This window comes from Pollicipes pollicipes, unplaced genomic scaffold (assembly GCF_011947565.3).
Source record: "Pollicipes pollicipes isolate AB1234 unplaced genomic scaffold, Ppol_2.1 Scaffold_4881;HRSCAF=5763_pilon_pilon_pilon, whole genome shotgun sequence".
NCBI classification, from domain to species: Eukaryota; Metazoa; Arthropoda; class Thecostraca; order Pollicipedomorpha; family Pollicipedidae; genus Pollicipes; species Pollicipes pollicipes.
In genome coordinates, this window is record NW_023596576.1 from 31,577,670 (window position 1) to 31,597,863 (window position 20,194).

A 20,194-nucleotide genomic window follows, 5' to 3' on the forward strand; every position below is an offset into this window, starting at 1 on the left:
CATCAACCAACGCTCGACTTTCGCATCGGCAGCCCTTTCCTATCACGTGGCCGATTTCAGTATAATCTCGGTAGATATGGTCATGTACGCGTTGTATCAGTATATATTTGTACCAAAATATATTTGACATTCCGATGTCACGTTACCAGTGCTTCTTGGGAAGGAAAGCTATCAGTAGAATCAGGCCAGTTGTCATTCCATAATGCGTAACAGTCCATTATCCTGCAACAGTACATACAATATCACGGGAAATGCATAAATGAGACCTTATCGGTGGGGACTCCCTTCAGGTACCTGCAATGGCCACATGTCCCGAGCAACGCGGCACCCCATGAACGGATGTCGCTCGGCGTCAGGGACGCCCCTACCGTTCGACACTGGGGAACCGCGTCATGGCATACATTATGCGCCGTCTTCAGCTGACTAGTTTGCCACCTGCAGCATTCTCCACTCAAATGCGTTGTTTCATCAGGAGCAGCCACCACTCAGCCTCGCAACCGCCGCTCAGCCTCTCAGTCACCTCTCAGCCTCTCAGTCACCTCTCAGCCTCGCAGTCGCCGCTCAGCCTCTCAGTCACCTCACAGCCTCTCCGCGACCTCTCAGCCTCTCAGTTACCTCCCCACCCCGCAGCTACCTCTCCACCTCTCAGTCATCTCTTCGTCTATCAGTCACCTCTTAGCCTCTCAATTACTTCCTCACCTCTCAGCCTCCCAGTCGCCGCTCGGGCTCTCAGCCACATCTTCGTCTCGCAGCCGCCGCTCAGCCTCTCAGTCACCTCTCAGCCTCTCATCCAACTCTCCATCCCTCAGCCACTTCTCTACCCCCCAGCCTCTCTCAGCCTCTCAGCAGCCGCTCAACCTCACCCTCACCTCTCCACCTCCCAGCCTGTCAGCTACCTCTCCAACCCTCAGCCACCTCTCAGCCACCTCTCTACCCCTCAGCCGCCTCCCAGTCTTTCTCAGCCTCTCAGCCGCCGCTCAACCCTACCCTCACCTCTCCACCTCTCAGCCTCTCAGCTACCTTCTCCAACTCTCAGCCTCTCAGCTACCTCTCCATCTCTCAGCCACCTCTCCATCTCTAAGCCACCCCTCCAGCCTCTCAGCCCCTCAGCCTCTCAGCCTCTCAGCCACCTCTCCACCCCTCAGTCACTAACAATAGCTTGCGTGCTCCCTAGTCTCCTGACGTTGAACATTTCAATGATAACGTTGTGGTACCATGTTTCGAATAGCCGTCCAATCTCCCCATATATGTCAGTCAGAAATATCCAGATATATAATCATTGCGCCTGCCACTAATGCAAAAAATCGGTGGACAATCCGCAATAGCGTCCCAGATATGGAGCCAGCCCGCATGGATAGGTTCCGGTCCCACTTCCGGGCGTACTGGCGAATGATCAAGGCCGCGCCATCCCTACCCCCGTACCCCTGGCGCGTCATGTGCAGACGCCAACCCCATCCCCGTACCCCTGGCGCGTCATGCGCAGACGCCAACCCTATCCCCGTGCCCCTGGCGCGTCCCGTTAAGACCTTCGCCCTATCCCCGAACTCCCGACGCGTCCCGTGCAGACCCTCGCCCTATCCCCGTACCCCTGGGGCGTCCCGTGCAGACCCTCGCCCTTTCCCCGGCCCCTGGCGCGTCCTATGCTGACGTCAGTCCTATCCCGTACCCCTGGCACGTCCTGCGCAGACCCTCGCCCTATCCCCGACCCCTGGCGCGTCCTATGCTGACGCCAGTCCTATCCCGGACCCCTGGCACGTCCCGCGCAGACCCTCGCCCCATCCCCGACCCCTGGCGCGTCCTGTGCTGACGCCGTCCACATTGCCGCGGCCATATGACCAACTGCAACACGCGCCGACTGTCAGATCTGCTGAGATTCGGAGAGGTTGGATGCCCGTGGCATACGCTGTCGGCATAAGCTCCGCTCGCACAGATCCACACAACGGCATCCTGCGCGCACATTTCGCGGCCCCAGTACTCCCTAGTAGCTAGCTGTACCAGCTAGACCGCGAATGTGTACGGACGCGTTTCGGTTATACCCAAAATATTCGCAAATATGCTCCAAGCGCTTGCACGCAAGATGCCACTACACAAAACTCGCACATTGTAACAAATGGAAAGGGTAGACCGCACAACAGTACATCGCATCGCGCCGCGGAGCTCGACAAGCTCGTCACATCGACGTCGTTCCGCATCGATGTGGTGTCCAGCGTGGAATGAATTGACACAACGATCAGAGAGGGGATGCACTGAGTCAAAAGCAGCGGGCAATCACGCCGCGCCAGCCGACAACAGTGGAACCACCCGGCTGGGGCTGGACCGCAGTCCGCCCGTGGGCAGCGAAGTCGGCAGTAGGCAGAAGGGAGTGAGAGACGGGGGAAGCGGGTGGACGCCGGTCCCCAGAAACCAGAGAATCATAGACGAGGCTCACGTCACCCCTGCAGCGGCTTCAGTCGATGCTGGCAGCGCCATCTCCCGAGCGACAATACATTCACCGATCACTGACAGGCCCAGTGGCCGTGGCCAGGTCGGGCACCAGGTCCATCAGCAGGACGTCAAGCAGCTGCAGAGCCAGATCTCGGTTGATGCGCGGCGACTGGAGAGAGTCCAGCAGACTGGCGACCACCTGCTCTAGGGTCGAGCGGCCCAGCACCACACCGACCACACCTGCGACACACAGAGCAGGCACAGGCTGATCTACAGTTGTCCGCCTGACCAGGCCACTGCGGGCACCGCTGTCAGAGGCGGAGCGCATCTCTGGTAAAAGCAGTGGAACATGTGCATAAAGGCTTCATAAAAATCATCCAGAATTTTTTCAAAAAAGAAGCGAAAACACATGCGCCCAAAGCGAATAGACGACAATGGTAGATGACTTCGGTGCAGGGTGGTTGATTTCGAAGTGATTTCAGAGCAATCCACTCTTTATCTGCACTGCGCCACAGATGCCATGACAGACCGGATCTCCTCGCCGAGGAGGGCGAGCACCACGCACCACTGAGGTCCACGATGGCAGCGATGGTGGCCGAACGAAGCTCGTCGGGGCGCGGCGTCGCCTCCGGCTCCGGCTCCGACGAGAACAGCGTCTCGCGCAGCATCCGAAGGTAGTTGACGCACGCGGCCGGCCGGAACAGCTGGTCCAGCGAGCGCTGCACCGGCCCGGCGGCGGTCAAAGCGGGTCAAGAGGAACCAGTGCCACCGGCCCGGCGGCGGTCAAAGCGGGTCAAGAGGAGCCAATGCCACCGGCCCGGCGGCGGTCAAAGCGGGTCAAGAGGAGCCAGTGCCACCGGCCCGGCGGCGGTCAAAGCGGGTCAAGAGGAGCCAATGCCACCGACCCGGCGGCGGTTGGAGCGGGTCACGAGGAGCCAATGCCACCGACCCGGCGGCGGTCGGAGCGGGTCACGAGAAGCCAGTGCCACCGGCCCGGCGGCGGTCGGAGCGGGTCACGAGGAGCCAGTGCCACCGGCCCGGCGGCGGTCAAAGCGGGTCAAGAGGAGCCAATGCCACCGACCCGGCGGCGGTCGGAGCGGGTCACGAGGAGCCGGTGCCACCGACCCGGCGGCGGTCGGAGCGGGTCACGAGGAGCCAGTGCCACCGACCCGGCGGCGGTCGGAGCGGGTCACGAGGAGCCAGTGCCACCGGTCCGGCGGCGGTCGGAGCGGGTCACGAGGAGCCAGTGCCGCCGACCCGGCGGCGGTCGGAGCGGGTCACGAGGAGCCAGTGCCGCCGACCCGGCGGCGGTCGGAGTGGGTCACGAGGAGCCAGTGCCACCGGCCCGGCGGCGGCCAGAGCGGGTCACGAGGAGCCAGTGCCACCGACCCGGCGGCGGTCGGGGCGGGTCATGAGAAGCCAGTGCCACCGACCTGGCGGCGGCCAGAGCGGGTCACGAGGAGCCAGTGCCACCGACCCGGCGGCGGCCAGAGCGGGTCACGAGGAGCCAGTGCCACCGACCCGGCGGCGGTTAAAGCGGGTCAAGAGGAACCAGTGCCAACAGCCCAGCGGCGGTCAGAGCGGGTCGAAGGGGAGGGGGGGGGGGCTCCATTGGCCGCTTCGCCCGAGACCTTCAGTCCGGCCGCGTGAGGAGGGCCGTCACGAGCGGGCCTACCATATCGCAAAGAATGCGCCGGGCTCATGCTACCAACTTGGTCACAAACAGACACGGCGCGCGCAAATGCCTCTCGACCATCGCTTCGGCAGTCAGTTAATGTAGAGCCCCACGACTGGTCCCGGCCATGCCATGACCACACATCGTATGTCAGCGTTCGAAGGTCGGCGACAGGCCCGGTGTCTACCTGGAGCGAGTGCTCTGCCAGCCGTCCCACCAGCACCTTGGCGGCGCGCACGGCCGTTCCGCTGGCGGCACAATGGCCAGCCGGTCGCAGCACTTCCACGACCAGGTCTATCAGCGCCGCCGACAGCGGCAGGTGACGCTCGTACTGCTGCGTCTCTGGCGGACCGGCACACACGCTCAGTCGGCGCCGCGGCTGAGCTCCCGACGCGTGGCGAGTCCGGACAGGCCACGCACACACACCGACACAGGCCGACGTGGTGAGTCCGGACAGGGTACACACACCGACGCAGGCCGACGTGACGATTTTGGACGGGGTACACACACCGACACAGGCCGTGACGAGTCTGGACAGGGTACACACACCGACACAGGCCGTGACGAGTCTGGACAGGGTACACACACCGACACAGGCCGTGACGAGTCTGGACAGGGTACACACACCGACACAGGCCGACGTGGCGATTTTGGACAGGGTACACACACCGACACAGGCCGACGTGACGATTCTGGACAAGGTACACACACCGACACAGGCCGTGACGAGTCTGGACAGGGTACACACACCGACACGGGCCGACGTGGCGAGTCTGGACAGGGCACACACACCGACACAGGCCGACGTGACGATTTTGGACAGGGTACACACACCGACACAGGCCGACGTGACGATTCTGGACAAGGTACACACACCGACACAGGCCGACGTGACGATTTTGGACAGGGTACACACACCGACGCAGGCCGACGTGACGAGTCTGGACAGGGTACACACACCGACATAGGCCGGCGTGACGAGTCTGGACAGGGTACACACACCGACACAGGCCGACGTGACGAGTCTGGACAGGGCACACACACCGACACAGGCCGACAGACTGTTCACTTCCTTCTCGAACTGATGTTGGAGAGTGCTGAGAACCCCTCTTCCACTTCAGGAGCAGTCTGGACGGAACCCGTGCGTCTGGGCGGACGCCACACCCGAGGCGCGTCAGAGGAGCTGTACGGGAGGTGTGAGGCGTGAGGGCGCCAGCCGCAACCCCCCCAGTGGCGCCCTAGTGACGCCCCCAGTCTGGCGCTTCTCCTCACCGTCCTCAAAGGAGGCGTCCGAGTCGCTGTCGTCGGTGCCTGAGCGACCGACGGTCGACGTGCCCGTGCGCTGCAGTGGCACCGCCGACAGCTTGTCCCACTCCACGATCAGCTCCTTCAGATGCATCTCCACCGGTGACATCTGCGGGCGGAGGCGGCACTGAGCCGGGCTGTCCCAAGGCGGCAGGGATGCCAGTCTGTGACATCTACAGGCCGGCTGCCCGCCTGCGGGGCGCCCCGTACTGGAGGCGACGACCGGGGCGTCACCTCGACTGCTGAGGCGCGCAGTCCGCCACCCGCGCCGACAAACAGCGTCATGAGCCTGACGCGGCGTCAAGTGACGAAGACGCTGACTCGATCGGAGCGAGGGTGTCGCCCACCCACCACCAACGCCTCGGTTCAGGACGAGGACGCCGCCCCCGTCCGGCCTGCGAGAGGGAGGGGGGAGACAGCCGGCGCGGCAGCAGTGGCGGCCCACCCACCACCAACGCCTCGGCTCAGGACGAGGACGCCGCCCCCGTCCGGCCTGTGAGAGGGGGGGGGGGGGGGGGAGACAACCGGCGCGGCAGCGGTGGCGGCCCACCCGCGCCCGCACGCTTCACCCGACCCGCTTTCCGTCGTGCGCGGCAGGCCACACCCGCATCCCGCCCAACCTGAGACCTGTGAAACCTGCGCTGAAACTTCCGCGCCGCTATACTTCAGCCCACGTGTACCCCTCTAGTCGCCTCATACATACAGAGCAATAAAGCCAGTGAGAGGGTTTGCGGCAGCGCAAAATTTTACAATAGATTGTATCTTGCACGGGTACTGTGCGATTATTGCGGCAGTGTCCCAGACGAGCTGGCGCGGATGGCAGCTGGTTAACATACCATGACTGGCCGACGAGAACACGCATACCACATGTGCACTGAACAATAAAGCGCACAACACGAGCGTCGCCAAATGTTCACAGCACCCGGGAAAATGGCAGGCGTCTCAGTACTGCAATATCGACCACTGCGACACATCTGACTTCTCTGATCTGAACCGCAGCCGGTCTGCGGTGGCGTAGTCGGTTGGCCCAGTCAGCGACACCAGTCGGGGTCGAGGTCGGGGTGAGGAGGGGGGGGGGGGGGGGCGCTCCCGCTCCGGCTGGGGCTGGTCACCAGTCGGAGGGCCGCCCCGCTCGCAGGGCGCACCTGCTCGTCGGTGCCGCACATCACGTGGACGTTGTACTTGTAGCCGATGCTGACGGGTCGGCGCTCCTCAGAGTGTTTTCGTTGCGACTCGCCGCTGTCGAAGCTGGGCAGTGCCGTGCGGATCGTCTTCAGCACGCCCGACATTGTCTTGGTGAACATCTGGCGCACACAGAGCAAACAATGCCAACATGCGGCCCGGAGACGAACGTCCGCCAACAAACAGAACACCGATCAGACCAGCGCCACCAGCAGCATGCCGATCAGATCAGCGCCACCTGGGATATACCCATCAGATCAGCGCCACCAGAGGTAAACCCATCAGATCAGAGCCACCAGGGGTATACCCATCAGATCAGCGTCAACAGGCGGGACAGCGGTCAGATCAATAACAGCAAATTGGCGTAAAACGACGCAAAGGGCGCCGGCGACCTTGGCAAGATGACACTATGTGACGTTATTAACGCGAGCGAGAAAAAAAATCATACGAACGCTTCAACACGCCGAAGGAATTCGTACACTTAAGACATCGTTTTTCTGACGACATCCGGGGTTCGGAGAATTTACCAATGCCAAAACGGCAATCAAACCTGCGAAGTGACAGCCAGGATTGCTACAGCGGTGGTGTTCTGGCTTGATCTCCGACTGCGCTCTGCTCTCCAGTCACTCATAGCTCACGCGGTCGCTGCCACCCCCAGCGGCTCAAAGAGGGCCATGCGTGCACTGCTTTTCTTAAAGCACACGACGCGAGCTGGAGCAGACACTCTCGGTCCCGACTGGGCTCGTGCGGCGGCGGGTCAGTGGCGGTCGTTCGCGCTAACGGAGACGCCGACCTCACCTGGTCTATCCGCGGCACGTTGATGGCCGGCTTGCGAATGAAGGCGATGCTGCCGTCCGTCTCGTAGGCCATGAACTCCTTGAGCTCGTCGCTGGTGGATATCTCGGGTCTGGCGCACAGCTGGCAGAGGTACCGCTCCAGGAAGGTGCGCCGGGACACGATCGCGGCGCTGTCCAGCCGGCTGAATGGCAATGTTTGCCACCGGCTAGGCTCCTTGATGCCTGGAGAACGCGCGGGGTGGTCCTTGTGAAGGGAGAGCTTCCAGTGTCTGACGTGGTCTCAGTGTGCACCAGTCAGTTGTAGCGGAAGATGCAAAATATTTGTCTATCATTGTCATCCCTGACGCACCACCGTTTCATCGCCATTGTTACAGCACTGAAACGACGGCACGGATCTCTGATTGGTAGCGGAGCAAATCGCTGCTGAAAACAATCTTACGCGTAACGACTTATGACGAATAGTTAACCGGCCGCCATCACTGCACGTGAGATAACAAAAACGAAATCTGTCAACAACAAAAAACACATTGGCAGTACATCACATTCACGACGTATTGTAACGAAATGTGTGCACTAAGACGCCATGTGTGGCACGACTTATACATGGCACGCTTTGGGCCAGTCAGCTCCTGCACAGCGCCAAGGTCCAGCTTACGCAACGGGTGACGATCTTACGCTGAGGCAGACTCTCCTCCGTACAGGCAAGAGTGAATACTGGGCCCATTCATGCCTTTGTTTGGTGTTCCCTTGCCCCTACCAGAGACAGGTGATTTTTACACTTGTGGGGCGGGGCCGCAGACATCCCAAAAACATGCTGGGCTCCGGCCGGAAGCGGCAAATGCTAGTGCGCATCAAAACGCGCGCCGGTACGTATCACTGATCACGTGTCATCAAACTGTGCGCGGATGCTCATCACTGATCGCGTGTCATCAAACTGCGCGGGTACGTATCACTGATCATGTGTCATCGAACTGTGTGCGGATGCTAATCAATGGTCACGTGTTATCAAACTGCGCGGGTACGTACCCCTGATCACGTGTCATCGAACTGTGCGCGGATGCTAAGCACTGACCACGTGTCATCAAAGTGCGCGGGTACGTATCACTGATCGTGTCATCAAACTGTGCGCGGGTACGTATCATTGATCACGTGTCATCAAACTGTGCGCGGGTATCACTGATCACGTGTCATCTATGTGGTATGCGAGCAGCAATGGAAAGCACTGATATACGACGTACCGCAACATACGTTGATCTCTCAAGAACTGCATGAACTAAACAGGATGCGACAAGATATAGCGTAGATAGCGCCTAGCATGCACCAGACAGTAAAACTTTGCTTAAACTGAAGCGTAGTGCTTCAATTAGAAGGTGAACAGCCTCGGACATTTTTCCCTCAAAACACATCTGTTGCACGTTCCCTAGTTTGAGATTGGATGGCCTGACTCAATACCGCTTGAAAGAATCGCATCATTATGCGTCAAGATCCGATAGAGCAGCTTGATGCAGGATGGTGTTTCAGAGTTCGTTTCAGTATGACAAACGGGCGTTACAAAACGAGTGACCACGATACACGGCCGTCATGTTCCCGACAAAACACGTCCTTAATCGCAGCCTTTAAAACATCCTATATTTTCATTTCTCTGGATGTTGTGTAACGTTGTAACCCGAAAACTTCTGTATCATGCGTACCGTACCTTATAAATGATTCCAGCATGTCTGATCAGTGTCCACCTAAAGTCTCTCGTCCGGCGAGTGTTAAATGTGACATTAGAGAGCGCGCGTTTATGGAGGGCCTCGGTCCAGTCTCACCTCGAAGCAGGTGCTGGCACGCGGGGCTGGCCTCCAGGCAGAGCGCCTCGATCTAGTCTCACCTGGGATACCCATCCCAGATGAGACTGGATATGTCTGGATATGCCGGTACACGGGATGTACGAGGCCTTCTGCCGGCCTACGGGCAGAAGGCTCGGTCCATTCTCACCTGGGACGGGTGCCGGTATACAGGACTGACCTCCAGGCAGAGGGCCTCGGTCCAGAACGCGGGGCTGGCCTCCAGGCAGAGGGCCTCGGTCCAGTCTCACCTCGGAGCAGGTGCCGGTACGCGGGGCTGGCCTCCAGGCAGAGGGCCTCGGTCCAGTCTCACCTGGGACGGGTGCCGGTACACGGGGCGGGCCTCCAAGCAGAGGGCCTCGGTCCAGTCTCACCTCAGAGCAGGCGCCGGTACGCGGGGCTGGCCTCCAGACACAGGGCCTCGGTCCAGTCTCACCTCAGAGCAGGCGCCGGTACGCGGGGCTGGCCTCCAGACACAGGGCCTCGGTCCAGTCTCACCTCGGAGCAGGTGCCGGTACGCGGGGCTGGCCTCCAGGCAGAGGGCCTCGGTCCAGTCTCACCTCAGAGCAGGCGCCGGTAAGCGGGGCCGGCCTCCAGACACAGGGCCTCGGTCCGGTCTCACCTCGGAGCAGGCGCCGGTACGCGGGGCTGGCCTCCAGACACAGGGCCTCGGTCCAGTCTCACCTCGGAGCAGGTGCCGGTACGCGGGGCTGGCCTCCAGGCAGAGGGCCTCGGTCCAGTCTCACCTCAGAGCAGGCGCCGGTAAGCGGGGCCGGCCTCCAGACACAGGGCCTCGGTCCGGTCTCACCTCGGAGCAGGTGCCGATACGCGGGGCTGGCCTCCAGGCGGGCGTGCAGGTTGAGGAACTCGCGGAACCGACGCCGCACCACGTTCGTCTTGAGCACCATGGACGTCTCGGACTGTTCGGGGTCGTCCCCCTCGGCGGCCGCCAGATACAGGCCATCGTACTGTCCGGCGTACAACGGGACATTGGTGAGGACGGAGGTAAACGCTTCCCCCGCCTCCCCCTCCCCCCCCCCGTACCAAGGTCCCGTGCAGCGTGTCAGCTTCTAATATTTATTTTTTTTTGCGACCATTCTTGCGCAAATTTCAAACGAGACCATTGAATGAAGTGCACTGAGGGCAAGCAGGCATAGAATGCGTACATATCAGTAGCAGTACCAGTAAATTGGAAACCATCCACAAAGTGGCTGTTACGGTTTCAAGTGATGCAGGTGCAGTACGAAAAGACGCACAAAAGGTATACAACAAACATCTGAAAGGTAAAACAGTTAATTTCGTATAGAGCACATGTTAACAAGACATCACAAATGAGGCGCACAAAGCTCTCTGGTATGTCGCAACACACAATTGGGCTGCATACACAAGTAATCCTTAAACGCCGCGCATAGAACATTGCATGGAGGAAGAATACGCAGGAGCGCACATGGTCCTCCGAACCCAAACACTGCGGACCGTAGTTCCTGCTACATAACATTAAGGTCCAGCTAAATCGGCACGCACGCGCAGGCGGAAAGACAGCCGTGGGCCGGAAAAACAGGGGCATTTAACCTTTACGGAGAAAATGCCCCTGAGGCTTCTTTACCGCAAGATAGCTTCCAAAGCTGCCGGAATGATACGCGATGAAACTTCTTCCTAACATGAAATGTCATTTTGGTCGACAGTATGCGTTAGTCAGCACACGCAGGTACACGGCGTCACGTAGGCCACAGGGCGTGTGGCCGCTACCCGGCGCAGCTACTTCGGCTGGCCGTGTGTGGGCGCGACGCCTCACCTGGACCGTGTACAGGGTGTACTTGCCGCCTTGCCTGGACCGTGTACAGGGTGTACTTGCCGCCTTGCCTGGACCGTGTACAGGGTGTACTTGCCGCCTTGCCTGGACCGTGTACAGGGTGTACTCGTCGCCTACCTGGACCGTGTACAGGGTGTACTTGCCGCCTTGCCTGGACCGTGTACAGGGTGTACTCGTCGCCTCACCTGGACCGTGTACAGGGTTGTACTTGCCCGCCTTGCCTGGACCGTGTACAGGATGTACTCGTCGCCTCACCTGGACCGTGTACAGGGTGTACTTGCCGCCTTGCCTGGACCGTGTACAGGGTGTACTCGTCGCCTCACCTGGACCGTGTACAGGGTGTACTTGCCGCCTTACCTGGACCGTGTACAGGGTGTACTCGTCGCCTCACCTGGACCGTGTACAGGGTGTACTTGCCGCCTCACCTGGACCGTGTACAGGGTGTACTTGCCGCCTCACCTGGACCGTGTACAGGGTGTACTCGTCGCCTCACCTGGACCGTGTACAGGGTGTACTCGTCGCCTCACCTGGACCGTGTACAGGGTGTACTTGCCGCCTCACCTGGGTCGTGTACAGCAGTGTTGGAAATTCCAAAAAATTTCCTGGTAGCGGAGTACAAATTTTCTACAGTGGAGTATAAAATCATCCAAGCGCTGCGGGCCATTATAGCTTTATTTAGGTTATCTTTGAGAGATAATAATACAGTGGGTGTCACTCAACAAAAGCGCCACTTTTCATATACAGGAATTCATGTAAAAGCACTTTAAATGAAAGAAAATATCAGTATTAAACACGGCACACTGAAACAACACAGTCGCATACCCTGTACTATGAAACACATGTGCATGTACATTTGTTTGCAATTTATGAAAGATTCTGTGTGTACACACACACCCCCCCCCCCAAAAAAAAACCGAGGGTAATTACGCATCGGGCTTATGCACTTTCTAAACTGGAGGGTAGCTACACACCGGGATTATACACCGTCCAAAATGGAGGGTGGGTACGATACGCACAGCCAGACAAAAATGGTACACAAAAAGCAAATGAACGTGCCACAGACGGCCACCTACTCATGCTACACCACGATCACGCTACTCACGCTCCACCACGGTCACGCTACTCACGCTCCACCAGCCAACTGGTTTTAAAAACGGCTAAACATTCATGCCCTCCACCTTCCAACTCCCGGACAGCACACGAGGCCCTGCACGTCCCAGCCGAATACTAGAGACAGGAAGCACTCTCAACCGATTCACCGAGCCAGCGTTAGTACAATGCCTGACAGACCCGTCCAAGCCGGCCAGCAGGGACCGGAGGCAGTCACTCCGCTGACTCCGGCGGATAACGCAAGGTATTAGTGGATTTTGATGCGCTTTAGCCGATATCGTTGTGAAAGATGACAATTTAGGTTGCAATGAATCGATGCTTTTGTCCTAATAAACCCTTTTCCTCTATCTGCCGGGCCAAAGTTATGGGTTCATGTTACTCCGGTGTCCTGGTGTTTTTGCTGGAGTAAGATGGCTGTCTCCGAAGTTTTTTTGTATTTATAGCAACGTTTTTCGACTTAAAAGGGCATTTTTGTAAAGCCTGAATTACCAGCTTTAATTTCACATCCCTAAGTGACAAATCTGACTTGGTTTAAATCCACAGCTGCCGAACATTTTTGTATTCCGGATACCAGGAAGTGGCCAAAAATCCAACCACATGGTGGTTCTGGATGAGTACAAATAAGTCCTTTATAATCGTGATATCTCTATACAGCTTCTCTTCAAATGTTTACAAATCTAATGTTTACAAATATGTTCAAGGCATGAGCACGAGCGGAATATTTATGCTCTTGACAAATCAGACACCAGGAGGCAAATCATTAAAGCCAATTGGGGAGTTTTGCTAGGTTCGACCTCCTCCTGAGCTGGGAGGCGGGCGTCAGCCGCTGAATAGTTGAGACGTTTCCGACACTGAATTGCGAGTGATTGTTATTTGCATTGCCAACAGTGGCGGCGCGTGGGTAGGCGGCCGTCTGCGGAAGGGATTGGGCGTGCGGTTTTTTATGAATGTTCGTTGCACCCTTGGCAGTTAATGCGGTTCGCCGTCAATGGTAGGTTAAGTCATGTTCAAGTTTGAGTTGGTCTGCGCAGGGCATAGGAAGTGAGAACTTTGCTAATCTACAGACCGATGCGATTCTGGTATTCGTTTCTCATTTCCCGGTATCGTTCAAAGGCGATTTCATTTAACATTCACATGCTTTATTTTGCACATTTCCATACACGGTTTATCACATACCTAGGTGGCAACACAGGCTGCTTGCTATTGAGCATCTTAGCTTGGTGGGTGCCAGATTTGTGCTCTTGCAGATATCAATACATGGCTCCTGATGGAAGCAGCAAGTCTCAAGCTGTTGCACCTTCTGGTTTTATTTTGTCCTGACACGAAGAGGTAAAATGAGATTTCCAAAAGCTGTCCTTGTTGCATCATGATGGAGTACAAAATGCTTCATTTTACCGAGTGACAACTCTGTAGTACAAAATCTCCTGGTATACATTATACCAGGAAACGTCAAGTTTTCCAACAATGGTGCACAGGGTGTACTTGCCGCCTCACCTGGACCGTGCACAGGGTGTACTTGTCGCCTTACCTGGACCGTGTACAGGGTGTACTCGTCGCCTTACCTGGACCGTGTACAGGGTGTACTTGCCGCCTTGCCTGGACCGTGTACAGGGTGTGCTCGTCGCCTCACCTGGACCGTGTACAGGGTGTACTTGCCGCCTTGCCTGGACCGTGTACAGGATGTACTCGTCGCCTCACCTGGACCGTGTACAGGGTGTACTTGCCGCCTTGCCTGGACCGTGTACAGGGTGTACTTGCCGCCTCACCTGGACCGTGTACAGGGTGTACTTGCCGCCTTGCCTGGACCGTGTACAGGGTGTACTTGCCGCCTCACCTGGACCGTGTACAGGGTGTGCTTGCCGCCTCACCTGGACCGTGTACAGGGTGTACTTGTCGCCTTACCTGGACCGTGTACAGGGTGAGCTCGCCGCCTCACCTGGACCGTGTACAGGGTGTGCTCACCGCCTCACTTTGACCGTGTACAGGGTGTGCTCGCCGCCTCACCTGGACCGTGTACAGGGTGTACTCGCCGCCTCACCTGGACCGTGTACAGGGTGTATTCGCCGCCGGCCCGTTCGCGCTGCGTCTCCGTGCCGCTGATAACCACGTTCATAAAGATGCGGCCGTCCATCGGCAGCTCGGCCGCCTCAAAAATCTCCTCTGGGAATGCCGCCAGGTCCAGCTCCCGCTCTGGAACGCAGCAGCGGTCTGCTGCAGCTTCTGCTGCACACCATGCCAGCCACCGGACGGCCGGCGCTCGCGTGCCAGCACAGCCAGCGTGACCGGCCAGCGTCGTCCGTTCAGGCAGTGTTATCTTTTGAAGGCGCGGTCCCACGTATGTGACAAGGCTCGCCATTAGGTTGCATCGAAAAGGTGAAACTTGATTTTTGGGAGGCTGAGTGATTTTTTTCTCATTTGGACCAATACGAAAGCACGTACTGAAAAGCATGAATTTTTTGCTCCAAACGAAATAGATTGAACGTCCCGTTTTTGAATTTTTAGATCTGATGATTTTAACGCTTCTCAGAATTTCGGCAAAAATACGTTTTTGCCTTCCTTCACAAGAAACCTCTAACTGATCTCTTACCAGTGATAGCTCAACCCCGTGACAAACGTTGCATTTTATATGTAGTGCTGACAAGAACGTCCATGTAATCTCTACGTCATCAAGGGCCGTGCTTCATCCTACGGTGTTCAGCTTCCTCGTTGTCATAGTTCAACCTACTTTGCCAGCAGGGATACATTTGTGAATATAAGTTTCTAGTCATCTTGGGCAGAAGGACGTCTAAATGAAACCAAGAGTGAAAGGTGTCGCGTGTTTCGGTAAGGCGGGCTTTGGGTAATGCAAGTCGTCTTGATTTAACCATGCGCATGAACAAACAAACCCCGTCATAAAAAGTCTGAAGGCCGTAACCATGTCTCGGCACAATCGTACAAGTAAAATGTATCCTGTGGTTGCCTCCGAAATATTTGTGATAGTCATGGGTGAAGTACCAGAGACACCGTGTGCAGAGCCTTTTCAGTGTTTGGAAGCGGTTCTGGCGTCAATTAAACATAAAGCTGCTGCTTTGAGGTTCGCAAATGGAAGCAGGCACTTGAGACTCATAAATGAGCACGCATTCAACTCCTCGCTGCGAGCCAAGCGGAACCCATGAGCTTTACTGCTTAAGCAGGCTGCCCCACACCGCTGCCGCACAGCTTTCAATTTGTGTGCGGTCTGGCTGCGGTGCACGCTATGCACAGCTGCGTACACAAATATGATGCCTAAAGTAAGTCCATCTGCCAGCCGTGAAAAACTGGCTTTTAATTACAAAAAGTGAGATTCCGCAGAGATGGTTGGCCGTGCGAGAGCAGGCACGAGCTCCAGCACGAGCTTTCTAAAGCCGGTCCCACCGTTGCTGAAGTTCTGTCTTGACTACTTTACAAGAAGAATAGACGTGAACTTTTGACAAACTACTTAGAAACGGAAAAAATCAACAAATCGTTCAATTCAAAAGCGAGCAGCTTGTACCTCGATATTCAAGACCTGCCGCTACATGTCCGACCAGTGCCTGCCCATGCCGGGCTCCTACTTACCGGACTTTGCGCTGTAGATGGAGGCGGCAGAGTCGCGGTGCACCAGCCCCTCGAGCGAGCGCGGCCCCGGTGAGCAGTTGGAGCTGGCCGAGCTGCTGTCGCGGTGAAACAGCCGCTGGCGCACGCCGTCGATCACAGAGCGCACCGTCTCAGCGCCGCCGCCAGCGCCAGCGCCGCCGGCCGCTGAGGACGCGGCCGGCTCGTCCTCGGCGAACGGCGGCAGCGCCGGCGGGCAGCTGCTGTAGCTGGGCGTGTCAGTGCCGCTGCTCAGGCTGCCGCTCAGCTGGCGGCGCTCCTCCAGCACGGCCCGCAGCTTGGCGATCGTGCCGGCGAAGTCGTCCGACTCCTCGTACTCGGGCGACGACAGCGGCGAGCCGGAGCGCGGCGCCGCCGCCGGCGCCGAGCGGGCGGGCGGATTCGACGCGGCGGAGGGCGCGGCCGAGACTCCCAGCGAGGAGGGGCCTGACTGCGCGCCCACGGCAGACGGGGTACACGAGGCCCCCGTGGAGAGATCGCCAGAAGAGGCTTGCACTGAGGAAGGGCTTGACGCGGCAGCCGTGGCGGGGACCGCTGGCGTCGGCAACTGGCAAGACGCGTTAGTCACAAAGCGGCTTGACGTCAGCGGGGGCGCCTTCTTGGCGATTCCCTGCGCGGCGGACTGCAGCATGCTCTGGAACTTGGCGCGAGCCCGGGTCGGAATACTGCCACTGCTGGCGCTGCGGGCAATGCCGCCGCCAGCGCGGCCCTCGGGTCTCTCCTCCGTGGCGCCCGGCCCGCGCTGCGCCGCCAGCTCCGTCTCTCGCTCCGGCGTGCTCGCCTTGGTCGCGCACACGGCCGGAGCGGGTGCCGCTGACGGGGGCTCAGAGTCGACGGAGACCGCCGCCGGGCACCCCGACCCCACGGACGCCCGCTGGTCCAGCTCTTCCGTGCGATTCAGCGGGTTTCTCTGCACAGCTTCCCCACGCAGCAGGCCGCTCCTACTCCTCGTGCGCTCGTCGGTCGCGTCCGCCGCCTCTTTCGGGCTTCCGAGCGCCTCCAGATGGCAGACGGATCGGGAGACGGGCAGCACCGCCGGCGCCTCCGTGTGATCGGGCCGCAGCCGGCCAGGCGGCGCCGGCCGCAGCTCCACACTTACGTCGTCCAGGCTGTTGCTGCGCCGGTGCTGCATCCGGCGCCGGCGGCGGCGGGCGCGTTCCTTGGCCCGCCAGTGGCGTTCCGCCTCCGCATCCACCTGCCGTCGGTACTCCTCCTCCGTGATGCCCAGCACTACACTGTCGCCGCCGAACGGGAAACTGCTGAGGCCTGCCGCCGAGTCGGCAACTCGCTCCGCCGGCCGCCACAGCTTGGCGAACGGGCCACAGGCGGCCACTGGCAACGCGTCGCGCACGGCCAGCGCCGTGGAGCTGGGTAGGGCCGTGCGCAGGCCGCCGCGCACCGAGCGCCGCTCTGCGCGGCGCTCCCAGATGCGCCGTGTCTGTGTGCCGGCGTCGGACGTCGGCGTGCCCAGCCGTCGGCTCCGCGTGTACGGCGGACGGTCGGCGGGGCAGCGCAGCGGCCGCGGCGACACTATGAACTCGTCGTGTGTCTGACTCGACTGGTCGGCCACGCTGACGAGGGCGGTCAGCGGCGGGTCAGACGGCGGTGGCGGGTCAGTCGGCGGCGGCGGGTCAGACGGCGGTGGCAGGTCGGACGGCGGCGGCGGGCCAGACGGCGGCGGCACGACTGCCGGCTCGGGCGAAGGGCGCGGCTCGGCTAACGCCTCCAGCAGCCAGCGCTGCAAGGTGGCCGGCTCGCTCACGCGGTCCAGCAGGTTGCGCAGCACGGCGCTGGCCAGAATACGGTCCAGGAAGAGCTCAGGTGAGCCGAGGAGGCGAATCCGCGCAGGCACCAGCTCACGCAGAAGGCGGCCGGCCATGGCGGTCAGGTAGGCCGGCTCAGCGAGTCGGCCGCGGCTCACCGGGTGCCGGTACCGATACACAGCCTGCAGGGGCCGGCGGCCGGCGCGGGCCGCCGCCCGCCTGTGGCGCTCGTAGTGTAGGTGGAACAGCCGCGTCACGCGGATCAGTAGACGGCGCGCGTTTAGCGAGGAGGCGCGTCCGGCCAGCTCGTACACCGCCTCATCCAGCAGCGCCTTGCCCCGACGCGGGAACGACATCTCACGGCTGATATCGGAGTACCTGTCCACGGTCGGGTGCGACAGCCGTCAGCCGTGCAGGCGTTGGAATGGGCGCTTGGCCCGGACATCACCGGATACGGGTACCACAAGCACCAGTGTCCAGCCAGTATCAATGATGCCGCAGCTGTGCTCCCGGAGCCACACAACCGACCGGCCGCTCGGCTGAGCCGCCTAGCTACTGCGATGACGACTCAGGCAGGCACGATGGCAGGCACGTGCTCGAGTTCAGGAAAACTGGCACAAAAGCTGCCTTCGAGCATTCAAAGGCTGATTGAAGGATGAAGCTTCCAATCGGGATGGTGCTTTAAACATGCTAGTTCGAATCAGAGCATATTCAAATATGACTTTGAAAACATGATAACGTGGCATGCACGCGAACACTGTCTGCAGCTGACGGCAGATATACTGTAGCGACCCAGGGCAGGTCATCCAGCAACAACGGACGACTGCAGTAATGGCCATCTCCTGTTATCGCAGGACCTAATAGTTGGGTAGACCTGCTGCTGCAAAAAAAGCGAATGGACATCTCCACCTAGCAAGCGTCAAGAGAGTATATGTTGAGCGGCAGATGTTGACAGGATGCCTGGTGGGTGATGATAATGATTCGGGCTTTGCAGAGCGCCAACTGCGTGGTCACATGATGGCCTAACTGCTCACGTCTACGAGAAAGCTATGGTCTGCGCCGACAGCCACCGCTCTCACCAGGTGCGGATGTACTGATAGCCAACCCTCTCACTAGCTGTGGATGTACGGACAGCCCACCCCCCTCACCAGTTGCGGATGTACTAACAGCCCATCGCTTTCACCACCTGAGAATGTACTGACAGCCCATCCCTCTCACCACCCGACGATGCATTGACAGCCCACTCCTCTCACCAGCTGAGGGTGTACTGACGGCCCACCGCTCTCAGCCACTGAGGATGTACTAACAGCCCATCGCTTTCACCACCTGAGAATGTACTGACAGCCCATCCCTCTCACCACCCGACGATGCATTGACAGCCCACTCCTCTCACCAGCTGAGAGTGTACTGACGGCCCACCGCTCTCAGCCACTGAGGATGTACTAACAGCCGACCCTCTCACCAGCTGAGGATGTACTGACAGCCCACTCCTCTCACCAGCTGAGGGTGTATTGACGGCCCACCGCTCTCAGCCACTGAGGATGTACTAACAGCCGACCCTCTCACCAGCTGAGGATGTACTGACGCCCACCGCTCTCACCAGCTGAGGATGTACTGACAACCCATCGCTCTTACCAGCTGAGGATGTACTGACAGCCCATCGTTCTTAACAGCTGAGGATGTACTGACAGCCCATCGCTCTCACCAGCTGAGGATGTACTGATAGCCCATCGCTCCCACCAGCTGAGGATGTACTGACAGCCCATCGCTCTTACCAGCTGAGGATGTACTGACAGCCCATCGCTCTCACCAGCTGACGATGTATTGGCAGACCATCGCTCTCACCAGCTGAGGATGTACTGACAGCCTCCCGCCCCTCTTACCAGCTGAGGATGTACTGATAGCCCATCGCTCTCACCAGCTGAGGATGTACTGACGCTCGACATCGCCCACGAGGCCGATAAGCTCGGCCTGGAAGGCGTCGCCGGCTGGCTCGGGCGGCACCGCGGGCGGCACTGCCACCGTCGGCGCCGGCACGTGCTCCGGCAGCGCGTGATGGGCCAGCAGCTGCAGCTCGTCCAGGTAGTGCTCCCAGCGTTCGGAGGCCAGCGGATGCTGCCCAAGAAGCTTCCAGTGGCAAGCAACAGTGTGAGCAGAATGCAGACTGACAGAGGACTGCAGCCGCCATATAATTTGTTATGTTCAGATTTGCATTCAAGCTGGACAAAAGAATAACTTGTAACATCCTCTGACTAACTAGACATGTGGCTTCCTTGCTGCCCTTTGCAATGTATTGAATCATTCAAACGTCACACAGAAATACGTGCTATTGCAGACAACACAATGATTTTGTGCTTACCTCCAAGATGAGACCAGCCACAAGACAGAGTGAGCAGAACAGCAGCAGTGCCAGCAGACTGAGATGCACCGCTGCTAAGTGCGGCAGCAACATCGATAGGGTGGCCATAAGCGCCACACCAGATACTGCTGCTGCACATTCCATTGTTCTCCCGACTGCCAGGGAACCTTTTGGGAACACAAGCAAATAGTTCAGACAAATTCAGTGCCTTCAAAATTCAAGACACCTAGCCAGATAAGACGGTGGTATGACGGAGCAGCACCATGTCAAGCCTCCCATCTAGCAAACGTTGTTACTGGATAATCTATGCACCATTTGCTTATGG

At 58.9% G+C, this 20,194-nt stretch overlaps 1 protein-coding gene across 1 annotated transcript; it reads right to left on the minus strand.

The window, feature by feature from the left end:
* Window positions 1-1,074: 1,074 nt before the first annotated feature.
* Window positions 1,075-20,036, minus strand: LOC119100251 (uncharacterized). The gene is made up of 15 exons (XM_037223358.1): window positions 19,870-20,036; window positions 19,429-19,637; window positions 17,416-17,888; window positions 16,847-17,079; window positions 16,316-16,528; window positions 15,938-16,063; window positions 15,712-15,826; window positions 14,174-14,325; window positions 10,021-10,180; window positions 7,385-7,605; window positions 6,550-6,708; window positions 5,372-5,513; window positions 4,287-4,441; window positions 2,990-3,143; window positions 1,075-2,664 (listed from the first exon to the last, which is right to left on the minus strand). Exons 1-15 carry the CDS (start codon window positions 20,011-20,013, stop codon window positions 2,489-2,491), a joined length of 2,832 nt encoding a protein of 943 aa, XP_037079253.1. The 5' UTR covers window positions 20,014-20,036; the 3' UTR covers window positions 1,075-2,488.
* Between the last annotated feature and the right edge of the window lie 158 nt (window positions 20,037-20,194).

Coding starts and splice junctions, on each gene's coding strand:
- LOC119100251 (XM_037223358.1), bottom strand. CDS start 20,013: ATGGAATGTGCAGCAGCAGTATCTGGTGTGGCGCTTATGGCCACCCTA. Junction 15,827..15,937: donor GCTACAGCAGCTGCCCGCCG/GCGCTGCCGCCG, acceptor GGCGTGCGCCAG/CGGCTGTTTCACCGCGACAG. Junction 5,514..6,549: donor TGTGCGGCACCGACGAGCAG/GTGCGCCCTGCG, acceptor CTCCGCCCGCAG/ATGTCACCGGTGGAGATGCA.